The sequence below is a fragment of the Crinia signifera genome, chromosome 9, assembly GCF_055691185.1.
Source record: "Crinia signifera chromosome 9, ASM5569118v1, whole genome shotgun sequence".
In the NCBI taxonomy this organism is placed as follows: Eukaryota; Metazoa; Chordata; class Amphibia; order Anura; family Myobatrachidae; genus Crinia; species Crinia signifera.
In genome coordinates, this window is record NC_139225.1 from 63,341,869 (window position 1) to 63,355,439 (window position 13,571).

A 13,571-nucleotide genomic window follows, 5' to 3' on the forward strand; every position below is an offset into this window, starting at 1 on the left:
TGCTCCTCACTGTGCTACTATCATCGCCAAAACAAACTGTAGACAAATAAAAATATCACCGCACCAAAAACAAAAATGCATAGCCGCATGCAACCTGCACACTTCACTTGCTGCTGTTTAGCTAATGTTCTATTCATTTTTCTCAGTATTAGCATTTATTTGAATGCAATGCAATGTGCAATATATCACACAAAACAGAAGTATTTTTTGCTATATGTAGAACCTTCGTATTCCAGCATCAATCCCCCCCCCCCCCCAACTGTGCTGAATTCATCTGTACAGCACCAATCTGTAACTCTTCAATTGGCATGTTTAAATTTGTTGTACCTGTGTCAGAAAGTGGGCATCACCAAATGGTTTTAGCTAGATATGTGTTAATTAAGGTTGTGGTTTTTATGTATCAGGGGTGGGACTTATCACAATTGCCTGGATGAATGTTTTGACAACTGACATAAATTACACCACACTGCAGAACATTGGCGTAAGAGTCTGAGAGATTGATAGAAAAACCTATCTATGACCCTGGAAATTAAAGTAAACCTTGATATTTTTATACACTGGACAATGAATAGTATTTATTTGTCTGATGAGGTCTTAGATCAAAGTGGTTTGAGAACCCATGGCCTATAGTATAAGCTGTACCAAACATTTAAATAAAATAAAAAAAAGTGGTCAAGAAAAGGTTAGACTTACCATAATATATAAATACATAGAACCAGTAGGAGACAGAATTGCACTTTCTAAGTTCACATTATTACACCTCATGGTAAGACTGTAAAAGCCAGCTTGTCTGGCTGAACACAGCATAAACTCACCTGGCTATTGGCAGGAATCCTTAGCTCACACACTTGATCTGGGCTTGAGGGTTCGGCTTGTCTTGATTGACGGGTTGGCTGATTTGAATGACGGTTCAGGATAGGCTGGTTGAGGTCAGAGGTGGAGATTGATGGGGTGATGTTCTTGGTTCCAGAAGATTCTGCCTCTTGCTTCAGGAAACGTTGGGACTGTTAAGTACAGACAATTGTTAGCCTGTGTAGAGATTTGTTATTTCTATATAATTTTCTCTCCCTATCGCTCTTCTTTCTCACCCTATTTCTCTCTCTCTTACTGCTAAGCTATAATCCTATTACTTTAATCTATATCCTACAATATCTATACCCCTTTTCTATACCCCCCTTAAACTAGCCTCAAGCCCTGTGAGAATGCCTGCTAGGCCTAAGCGCGCTGCGGGGGCTCCCGCCAGATATGCCGCGCTAGGCGAAGCTCCAGGCTCCTACAGGGCCAGAGCCAAGCCTCCTTGCAGGGGTGACGAGCGGGGGCTATCCCCCTCTCCTCGTCGCAGGACTGCCGGAGCGCAGGCCGAACCGCCCGCTCCGGCAGTTAACATAGGTCTGACGGGCAGGTCAGGGCGGCGTGGCGGTGCTGCCGGAGGCTCAGGAATCCCTCCGGCAGCCCGCCCGCGTCAATCAAGGGTGAGGGGGCGATCAGATGGCGGCGCCCGTCCCCACTGTGAGCCGGCGCCGGTCCCCGCTAGGCCTCGCCGCGTCACGCGGCGGAGCTCAGGCGCTAGGCCTGAAGCATCCGCCGCAGCGGGGGAGGCGGCTGGGGCTGGGCGCCGAGCGGCCAGCAATCAGTGTAGGGCAAGAAAAAGGGGGAGAGCGGCGGGGACGCCGGCGTCAGTGCCGGCGTCCTTCTCCCCAGACGCAGCAGCCAGCACGATTAATAAGCGGAGCACAGGCGCTAGGCCTGTCGCTGCCGCAGTAGATGCAGGGAGGGCTGGTGTAAAAGAAGGGGCACAGCGCAGCGGTCAAAGGACCGCTGCGCGCCCACTTCAGAATAAAGGTAAAGCAGTACCTAGAAACAAGGTAACTAGGGGGTTAGACAGAGGCAAGAATAAAAATGGCCGCAAGGGTGATGCTTACCACTGTGAGGAGGGTGTTGCAGGCACTTCTGTGCCTGGAGCGCCCTCTGCTGGAGGAAGGGAAAATTGCAGGAGGTCCCATAAAAAAGGAAGAAATGGCAATGCAGCAGCAGCGCCATCTGGTGGCAGTAATAGTAATAGCAACCCCAGGGGGAAATTTATTGAGGACATGAGACATAAGTTAACTCATGCCGAATTCGAAATGTTTAAGTCTGCCGTAGCTACATGGCAGGATAATAGCGAGGATTCGGATGAATCCTTATCCTCGTGCGGCGAGTCAGACGAGGTGGATTCGCTGAGCAGTGAATCCGGTACGCAAGAGCAAGCCCCATTGGCCGGTTCAAACGAAGAAGGCGGGGTTAGTGAAAGGGACTTGCAAAGTGATGCAGGAATGAATCCGGTCGAGGAAGTTAGAAAATCTAACGCCAGATCTAGACGGACAGCGAGGAGAAGGTTGGTCGCAGAGAAGGCAAGGGAGAACAATATGGCGCCACAAAGCGCCAGAACGCAACCGGGTCGCTCATATGCGGACGCGGTTGCCGGGAGAAACACGGAAGGTGACACCGTGTCATTAGGGACATCGGCGCTTACATCTATATGCGCAGCGGTGGTGTCGGCAGTGGCTCCTCTGTTAACCACCGGAACAGGTGGGCAGGGAAAAACTGACCCTCCGGCAACGTTGGAGTCAGTATCTGACCTCATAGCCAAAGCAATAGCTCCAACTATTGCTGCGGCACGAGGGGACAATGTTATTTCCTCTGCTGAAAGGGTATCGCCGAATGTCCCAACCGTGATGGGGGTTGTTAACGAACCTCTATTGACAGGTCAGGATTTCGCCGAGCGAACCATGGAAGGACATTCTTCAAGCCGAGGAGGAAGTGATCGTAGAAGAAGGAGGGCAGCATCGTCTGATACTGGTGAGTCCACAAATGATCCTGACTGGACTGGGGAAGATAATACAGGGTCCAGCAGTGGGGGGTCAGAGGATTCATCGGTAGAGAAGAAAGCTAAGCGGAAAAGATCTGCAAAGTCTCGTAAGAGACGGCGCCGAGATGAAACCTCTGATTCCTCATTAGCATCGACGTCTTCCGAGGATAAGTCATCTTCGGACGGCGTCGTGAGGAGACGAAGGCGGAAGAGGCGTAGGGAATATAGGTCCCATAGCTCCGGGTCCTCCATTGTATCGGTTGAGTCTGATGCAGTGCAGTGCGCGAACACCGCTGTTAAGCGGGGTTTGCGTCCTAGGGCTAGAGATAGGATCAGAAAGGGGCGCTATGTAGATATCTTTGCTTTAACAAGCAAGGATAGGCGGGCCCTTCTAGCCGCAAGGAAAAAAGGACCCGCGAGCGAGGATGCATTTCGCACTTATAACAACTGGGTAAGGGGCATACTAATTTTTGCCGCCTGTTATTTAGAGACACATCCAGATGAATATGTGAACCTGGTGAGATACCAGTTCCTTATTCATAAACTCTACACCTCTTACGTCGGTCCCGGTTGGCGGGTCTATGACGAAGAGTTTAGGAGGAAACAGCATGGCCGGGAGGTGTACGATTTTGGTAAGAAAGATGTAGAATTATACGGCGAAGTCGCCGAATCGGCTACACCTATTAGGGCTCCTGAGAATAAGGGGTGGGTAAGGCAATATGGGAGCAGGCCTTACAATAATATTAATAAGGGAAGTAATACGAAACATGGCCATGGTAGGTGCTACTCATTTAATAATGGGCAATGCAACCTGGGTAACCGGTGTCGTTTTCGGCACCTTTGTATCAGATGCGGAGGTCAACACGCAATCAAGGATTGCACAAAACCTCAAACTGGTGGGGGAGGTGGGGCTCAGTCCACGACAAAACAAAGCCGCGGTCCAGCGGCACCTGTCGTTGGATAGAGCCCCAACTCCAATTGTATTGGTCAGGATGTTACCATGGCTGGAACGGTATCCGGACAGAGATGGAGCAATATTTTTGCAGTCCGGATTTTCAGAGGGTTTTCAATTACCTGTTTCCGCTCCAATTAGTACGGGTAGTAAGGGAAACTTACGCTCTGCCATGGAACACCCTGACATAATATCACAAAAAGTTGAAGCCGAGGTAAAACTAGGTCGAATGGCAGGCCCGTTTGCAACACCACCAGTTGAGGGACTAATTTTGTCCCCTATTGGGGTGGTTCCCAAAAAAGTTAAGGGAAAGTTCAGGCTGATTCAGCATCTTTCTTGTCCTAGAGGGTCGTCCGTCAATGACGCCATCGATGATGAATTGTGCACCGTTAATTATTGTTTATTTGAGGATGCTATAGGCATCATTAAAAAAGCTGGTCCTGGCGCCCTCATGTGCAAATTGGATGTTGAGTCAGCTTTTAGACTATTACCTTTGCATAAGAACGCATTTCGGTACATGGGATTTAAATTAAATGGGGGCTTTTACATAGATAAATGTTTGCCCATGGGTTGCTCCATTTCATGCGCTTATTTTGAGCGCTTCAGCACATTTTTGCAGTGGTGCCTGCAAGAAGTGTCGGGAGTTGACAGCATTACTCATTATTTGGACGACTTTCTTTTAGTGGGTCCTCCAAATTCTGACCTGTGCCTTAGTTTACTAGAAGCAGCGCTTCAGTTATTTAGGGATTTCGGGGTTCCCGTGGCAGGGGAAAAAACCGAGGGACCTACTACTGATTTGGTGTACCTCGGAATCGAAATTGATTCCGAGCGAGGTCTGTGTAAACTTCCACTAGATAAAGTACACCGGTTACATGACGAAATAACTTATGCCATCGCGGCTGCTAAGTTAACACTTAGACAGGCTCAATCTTTATTGGGCCTGTTTAATTTCGCATGTAGAGTAATACCCATGGGCAAAATATTTTGTAGAAAGCTGCAGCGAGCGACCGTCGGGATTCGGAAACCCCACCATTTTCTACGTCTATCTTCAGAAATGAAGAGGGATCTGAAAGTGTGGGAAATGTTTCTGGATAATTTCAACGGCATATGCATATGGCAAGCTCCAGCCGTTGCAAATGCGGAGTTGGAATTATATACGGATGCAGCAGGATCTTCCGGATTCGGCGCATTTTATGCGGGACGTTGGTGCGCAGAGGCTTGGCCCGAATCTTGGGCACGAGACGGCATGACCAAGAATATGCTATTATTGGAAATATTTCCAATAATGGTCGCCCTAGAGCTCTGGGGCGCAGAATTGGGAAACAGGGAGGTTGTCTTTTGGTGTGATAACTTAGGGGTGGTCCAATCCATTACACAACTAAGGTCAACCTCTCTCCCAGTTTTGCGCATTCTTGCACGGATAGTGTTGATGTGCTTGGCGAACAATATTACGTTGCGAGCCAAGCACGTCCCTGGCGTACTTAATGAAGTAGCAGATGCATTGTCCCGTTTCGAATGGGGAAGATTCAGGCAACTTGTGCCGCTAGCCCAGAAGTATGGTGAACAATGTCCATCTTTTTTATGGCAGGTGCCTCTGGAGGGGTAGAGGAGCTGGCCCTGCGGTCGCTAGCGCCAGCAACATTTAGAGCTTATCTGGCCTCATGGGAGCGCTGGAGCGAGTTCTTGATGGAACAGGGTGGCACAGGTAAGAGCTATAAGCGTCTTATTAATGCCTATGTATGGAGCCTGTACACGGAGGGTAAGTCCAGAAGTTTTGTTGGACGCTCTCTGGCAGGCATATCATTCTTTTTGCGTCTTGGTGGGAAGAGAGACATCACCAAGTCTTTCTTGCTTTCCAGGATGCTAAAGGGATGGGCCAGAGCCAGGCCGGTCTTGCCCGACAGGCGACGGCCGATTGATGCCGGCCTGTTGCGTCGAATCTCGAGGTCCCTAAGAGTGATTTGCTCAAACGATTACGAGGTTCGACTTTTCAGGTTGGCCTTTGCCATGGCGTTCCATGGGGCGTTCAGAGTAGGCGAGTTGGTGTCCGCAACCAGGGCATCTCCCTCGCCTATGCTGTTCGGCCACGTCGACGTGCACCACGACGGTTTATGGTGCAAGATTCAGCGCTCAAAGACCGACGTAGCGGGCAGGGGGCAGTGGGTCCATTTGGGTCGGAGTAGCGACCGCCGGATTTGTCCGGTGGCGGCGGCTCTGGCTTACTTGGAGTTGCGCCCTCAATTGCCCGGGGCCTGGCTGATGCACATCGACGGGTCCCCACTTACTAACTTCCAGTTCAGGTCGGTTTTCAGGCGCTGTATATTGCATCAGGGTCTTTCTCCAGCCGACTTTGGGACACACTCTTTTCGTATCGGCGCCGCTTCGGCAGCCGCTGCGGCGGGTTGGTCTCAGGTCGACATACGAGCACTCGGAAGATGGCGGTCTGGTGCATTTAAGCGATACATCAGGCCGACATAATCCAGTGAGCCCATTTGAGGAGTAGCCGCTCGCCCAAACACGCTTTAGTGTTTGAGGGGCCTTGAGGAATTTTTTGTGTTATCACCAGTCTTAAATTAGGCTCTAGCCAACTGGTGGAAGATTTGTGTTTTTTGCCTCAAGTCAAATCGGGTGACCCACCCCCCCCCCCCCCCCCACCCCGTAGAATAGGGTACAACGGGTAGGGATTATACATAATTCAAGTGGGTCAATAATCAAATTAGTCTTAAATAGATCACCTAAATCACATTCCTAGTAGTTATCAACGATTTAATATAGAACTGCAAAATCACCTTTAAGGGAATCTCCCGGGCCCCCCCCCTTTAAAATGTTGCCAGATGTTTGCCATTATTTCAAATTTGCTAACGGTATATATCATTTCAACTTACAGGTCAACGCTTGGACACCAATATGATTTGGATGGTGGGACATTCATTTATTTATTGGTTGTCCTTGTCCCAGGTCACCACGGATACGGAACGTTTCCCTGAGACGCGATTTATCCGTTGGCTGGGACGTAGAGGTATGAGGTGGTCCGCGTTGAGGGGTCTCTTGGATGAGTCAGTTAGGGCGTTTGGTTACCCAATGTTTGTCATCATCCACTTGGGGGGCAACGACCTCACGCATAATTCCGGTCTCAATATTCGATTTGAGATTCGGAATTTATTGCTGGACCTGATCAGAGAATGGAGATTTTGCCGTTTCTTCTGGTCAGAGATTATACCTAGGAGGGTTTGGAGAGATGCACTCAGTCCGGGCGCCATTGATTTGGTACGTAGGCGGATCAATTCCGTAGTCGGCAGGGCGATAGCAACGGAGGGCGGAGTGGTCGTCAGGCACGAGGCCATTTCCTTTAGAAACGAGACCCTGTACAGGCCGGATGGGGTGCATCTCTCTTTAGTCGGGATGGATTTGTTTTTCCAGAATTTAATAGACGCATTGAGAAGTTTAGAGGTTTAGCTGAGGGAGTATTCGAAGTTAGGTTGGTGGCGGGTCAGTTCAAGCTGAACTGATATGGCGGAAAGAACGGTAATTAAATTAGAGCTGTATTTACACTTAGATGCTGGTTGATGTCGGGATCTGGGCATCACCGACCCAGGTGGGCCCACATCTGGACCTTAACGATCATCTACTTCGGATAGCGTTAATTCTGGCGGACATTTGTAGTTTAGGGCAGGTGGCCCAATTTTTTGATGACTCGGGCAGAGTGGTGAGCTCTGCCTTAGTGCTATTTGCGAGGTCAGGGGCAGAAGCAGAAGGTCAACCCCCTGGCCTTAAGGGCAATTGGCCCCTTTTGAAAAGTCCGCTTCATAATTGAGCCGTTGTCTTGGACGCTGGCAGGTGGCCGGTCCTTGGCAATTAAGGGCAATTGGCCCTTAGATCCGGAGTTTGTTATTTTTATTACTTTGTTATTTTCCAGCAATGTTATTTATTTTGCATGCCGTTCTTTGCCCGCCACCTTAGTTAGAGCAGGGACATAAATTTTAGTTAGATTCAAATAGGCCGCCCCTGCTCAAAATAAATAAGCCGTCCCCTTTAAGCCCATTCAGTTGTACGCGTCTTTATTTCTTAGATAAGTGGGGTGAGTGTGGATGAATGCCTATGTCTGTGTGGAGTTTAAGACTGTAAAAGCCAGCTTGTCTGGCTGAACACAGCATAAACTCACCTGGCTATTGGCAGGAATCCTTAGCTCACACACTTGATCTGGGCTTGAGGGTTCGGCTTGTCTTGATTGACGGGTTGGCTGATTTGAATGACGGTTCAGGATAGGCTGGTTGAGGTCAGAGGTGGAGATTGATGGGGTGATGTTCTTGGTTCCAGAAGATTCTGCCTCTTGCTTCAGGAAACGTTGCCCTCCCGCCCGCCCCATTTATTAGTCAGAATTAGTTGTTGAGAAGTCGTTTGCATTATTCGTTTAGTTGTTGTCGGCTTATTTTGTGTTGGCGGAAAGAACGGTAATTAAATTAGAGCTGTATTTACACTTAGATGCTGGTTGATGTCGGGATCTGGGCATCACCGACCCAGGTGGGCCCACATCTGGACCTTAACGATCATCTACTTCGGATAGCGTTAATTCTGGCGGACATTTGTAGTTTAGGGCAGGTGGCCCAATTTTTTGATGACTCGGGCAGAGTGGTGAGCTCTGCCTTAGTGCTATTTGCGAGGTCAGGGGCAGAAGCAGAAGGTCAACCCCCTGGCCTTAAGGGCAATTGGCCCCTTTTGAAAAGTCCGCTTCATAATTGAGCCGTTGTCTTGGACGCTGGCAGGTGGCCGGTCCTTGGCAATTAAGGGCAATTGGCCCTTAGATCCGGAGTTTGTTATTTTTATTACTTTGTTATTTTCCAGCAATGTTATTTATTTTGCATGCCGTTCTTTGCCCGCCACCTTAGTTAGAGCAGGGACATAAATTTTAGTTAGATTCAAATAGGCCGCCCCTGCTCAAAATAAATAAGCCGTCCCCTTTAAGCCCATTCAGTTGTACGCGTCTTTATTTCTTAGATAAGTGGGGTGAGTGTGGATGAATGCCTATGTCTGTGTGGAGTTTAATGCTTACACACAGCAAATTTGGTGGAAGAAGCTGCTACCATTGGGCATGTGCAGCAGCTCCGATTTGACCCTTAAACTGCATGGTTACTGCCTCACGTCAATGAGGTCATGGGTTCAATTCCCACCATGGCCTTAACTGTGCAGAGTTTGTATAGTCTCCCTGTGCTTGCGTGGGTTTCCTCCGGGTGCTCCGGTTTCCTCCCACAATCCAAAAATATACTGGTAGGCTAAATGGCTCCCAACAATATTACCCTAGAATGTCTGTGTGTGTGTGTGTGTGTGTGTGTGTATACGTCTGTGCGTGCGTGTACATGTGGTAGGGAATATAGATTGTAAGCCCACTGGGACAGGGACTGATCTGAATGTTCAAAAATTCTCTGTAAAGGACTTTGGAGTATGTATGCTATATACAGTAAATAACTGGTAATATAAAATCGCTATTGTTTTAATAATTTGTGACACTTTCCAAAAAAGGGTCTGGGGGTTGCCCAGAGCCATGCTGAGGCGTTTGTCTATTCCACAGCCCAAGAGTCTCAAGCTCTCATGATTTGGGTGTAGAAAGTGTCCCTGAAGTCTATAGCTATGGAGAACTGTGATGTTTTGTCCTCGCTTGTGAGGTTTGATCCAATAAAGTTACTGTATGCTGCTTGTACATTGTTTAAGCTTCAGAACTAATCAAAATCCATAAATAGGAATTAGAAAACTGTACACAGCAATGAACAGCAGGATTGTTCCGTTTTAAATGCAAGCAGAATAAAGCAACACATCACTACTACCAGTAAATGTGTTCTCCATTTGCATAGCAACCAAGGCCTGCACTCAGAAACATGCTGTTACAATGAGGGAAAATTGAAGCAACCTCAAGACTGTGGAGCCTGCATTAGGCGGTACACTGGGCTAACATTCCTGCACTTGGGACTGATGCCATTGGTCCATTAATGTTCAAAGACATGACTGGAATGTAGATCTATTCCTTTGAAAGTCTCCCTGGGCTAAACTAAGCATTAAACCTTTAGTGCGTGATTTTGACATGTGTTTGGGTGTGAAGTAAGCGCCCAGGGGTTGTGGTCATTGAACATCAAATTCAAATGTGGGCAGAGAATATATTTAGCTCAGGGACACTTGTGCACTTTAAAAGCAATGTGGGTGACAATGAAAGCTGACACTTGTGCACATTATATTACCTCTTATTGGATTAGCAGGATAACTATTAGTAAGCTGATTATTCCATGTTGTAGGGGAATTTGGATCATAAAAGTTTATGCGAAACTTTGAGCTAAGTCATTTGCAAGTGTGCGTACACCAGAAATGTGAGCTTGTTTAAGTATGTGGGGATTAGTATTCAGTGTGTGAATGCATAACATTAGGCAACATCTGTTATACTTTAGTGGGTAAAATAAGTAGACTTCGATTTCATTAATGGCAAATATGGAAACATATAAGCAATGCCAATTTTTTTTTTCCCCAAAGAAAGGCCTACTGTATATTTATTATGAACAGGAGTTGATAGAGTTGAATATGTATATAAAAATATGTTAGTCTTAATCATATACTTGGTGCCTTTAATTGACTTAGGAAAATATAACAAATAAGTAAAGGAACAGTTCAGATCAAATAGGGGGGTGCAAAATGACAGCGGGTAATCCACATTGCAATGCACTGGGGAAGGAGGTGACAATATTGGGAAACAATCGGGACACTACTGTGTGCCAGTGACTCTCAGGTGTTTAAGCTGTGTATAGAAATCTGCTTGTATAAGCAGCAGTTCCAGTGCATTTCTCTGTAACCCAAGGCTGTCTTTTAGGTGGCATGCCAAGCTCTCGGATTCCGGGATTCTCCATTTTATGAGGCTACACCCACTTTTCCAGGAGCCCGCATGCATGAGGGTGAAGAGGGGGGATCTCCAGCAATTGATGATGCGTGAGCTAGCAACCTCTGCGTATGCTATATGTTGCTTTGCATTGCAGTCAAAGCATATTTCAGTCCTAAATATACCAACACTGTTGGCAGCAAATAATGAGATAATCATATGTTAAACATGATGCAATGTGCTCAGATTCAGTAGTTCTGGAACATTATATATATCTAATTAAGTAATTATATGAATGTACCACTTACTATACAATCTATTATGATAGCAGATTTGAGCATTACTGATAACAATGCTCAAGTGCACTTTTAAGACCTGTTCAACTTTGGAAAATTTGCATAGTGATATTACTTGAATGCATTGAGGGACATTGAGATGAGAGGAGGACAAGGGCACATGTGCAGCCATTATTTCTATGCTTGGATGTCTGACTGATAGTACTTACAGTTGGATCACACTGAGCAGTCAGTATAGGGGACTGCTGTCATATTTTGCTTCTACGCACATGCTGCAAATTTGGCAGATTAGTCTAGTTCCTGATTCTTGGTCTGTTACCTGACTATCCCTGTACTTGCTGATTTTGTACTGTCCACTCCATACTGTTTCAATGTACATGTTTACTACATACACAGGAGAGCAAGTTGGCCTGTTTAACCCAACACCACGATGACTCTTCCAATACACATTGAGGTAGAGACATAAGGGAAGGAAGCATTTCAATGATCTCAGCAAATACTGTAGAACATCAGTGTAACATTATTCAAGGTGTATTTATCATCTGAGGAAAATTCCATGTCAGCATCTGATTGGTTCTAATTATTCTGCTATGGAATATCTTTTCTTCCTGAGATGAGTCCATTTTGGTAAAACAAAATGATGCATATTGTGCAGATTTGCTTTCATACAGTCTCTAGATGGCCTTCTGGGGCATCCTGTAAGTTACAAGTAATATTCCAAACAACCTTGGACACAAATCAAATCATATTACTCATAAAGATACCTGTATGGTTTTATAGTAAAAGAAGAAAATGTTTTTGAATAAATGCCTCTTGAAATAATAATATCCTGGTTTCTGTTTGTATCTTCTGCAGCTGTTGAATGGATGAATTACTGCACTATCCAAAATTGCAGACCTGCGATAAGAATTGCAAACATCCAGACAGCTTAAACATTACAGCATCTGCATTTACTAACTACCAACGAAAACATGGTGTGCTCTCAATCAGTCAGACTAACATAAAACGCTGGTGCCGGGATCATTGCGGGTGGGTGTCAGGAACAATGAGGAACAGTGCAAGTGGTAGGGAGGGTGGGTCTATAGAACAGTGAATGACAATTGGTGTAGAGAAGAGTGAGGGAGGGTGGGAGTAGTGAGGATGGGTGTGGGGAAGCACAGGGGATTGAATAGGGAGCCACTGAGCTCAGTATGTGCGTAGTAAGAGTGACAGCATAACTACATTTTAAATGTGGCGCTGGCCAACAGGCAATCAGAAATTGCAGGCTGGCAGCCAATCAGGAGCAAACCTCTTACCTTTGATTCCTCTAAATTCTTCCTTCAACCCATTTTCTTATTTTCCATCCTATGCCTACTTTATGGTGTAACGCAAAACAGCAGAAGCAGGATGTCTAATCAGGCAGTTGATCTATTTTCCTCACTATACCCACTGATGTTGTACCAGCTATCTGCTGGCTGAACAAATTACTAGGAAGGACTAAAATTTACTGTTATCCATATATCAAGTAAGAACAAATGTAATCCTACCATCTGAAGAGGAAGGAATTATAAAATAATATGGTACTCTTTACCTAGCACGGCGCCCATCGCGGCCATCGCGGCCATCAAATGCACTAAAAAACGGGTGCGACGCGATGCCCGCGATTTCCCATAGGGAACAATGTTAAAAGTGTGATTGGACGCGATTTTACTGTTCAATGCCTCAATGCCCGCGATTTTTCCATAGGAAACAATGTTAAATGGGCCACAGAGCCCAAATAGTCCCCCTGAAGTCTGAAATGGCCCCCACAATTGTTAACGCCACCCCACGATCAACGTGAACCCGAAGCGTGGCGAGCACAGCGAGCCCGCGAGGGGCGGCGGTACGCGTCCTCCGACCTTTTCATACCCCCACTATCCACGTCGGCATGGAGTTGAGAATAGAATAGTGTGGCGAGCGCAGTGAGCCACCGAGCCCGAAGCGTGGCAAACGCAGCGAGCCCCGCGAGGGGACGCGGATACCTTCACAGGTAAACGCGTCCCTTCGCGGGCTTCACAGGTATCCGCGTCCCCTCGCGGGGCTCGCTGCGCTCGCCACGCTTCGGGCTCGGTGGCTCGCTGCGCTCGCCACACTATTCTATTCTCAACTCCACGCCGACGTGGATAGTGGGGATATGAAAAGGTCGGAGGACGCGTACCGACCCCCCTCGCGGGCTCGCTGCGCTCGCCACGCTTCAGGTTCACGTTGATCGTGGGGTGGCGTTAACAATTGTGGGGGCCATTTAAGACTTCAGGGGGACTATTAGGGCTCTGTGGCCCATTTAACATTGTTTCCTATGGAAAAATCGCGGGCATTGAGGCATTGAACAGTAAAATCGCGTCCAATCACACTTTTAACATTGATCCCTATGGAAAATCGCGGGCATCGCGTCGCACCCGTTTTTTTAGTGCATGCGATGGCCGTGATGCCCGCGATTTTTTACCCCCGATGACCGCGATGGACATCGTGGGCGCCGTGCTAGATAAAGAGTACCAATAATATTGGCAATTGCTATCTGGTGAATACCCTGTAAGAAGGAGACAATAAACAGAACTGTACCACAAACGTGGATCTTTAAACTTGAATTCTTAATGTGTCTCGCAA

General features: G+C 47.1%; 1 protein-coding gene across 1 annotated transcript in view; it reads left to right on the forward strand.

Moving 5' to 3' along the window:
* Positions 1–2,102: 2,102 nt before the first annotated feature.
* The window catches only part of LOC146036861 (uncharacterized), a 42,653-nt gene continuing 31,184 nt past the window's right edge, over positions 2,103–13,571 (forward strand). The window contains exons 1-2 of the mRNA XM_083160717.1: positions 2,103–2,838; positions 5,389–5,505. Of these exons, the coding sequence (XP_083016843.1) occupies positions 2,124–2,838; positions 5,389–5,505 (832 nt within the window). The 5' untranslated portion in view covers positions 2,103–2,123. The remainder of the gene's footprint in view (positions 2,839–5,388; positions 5,506–13,571) is intronic.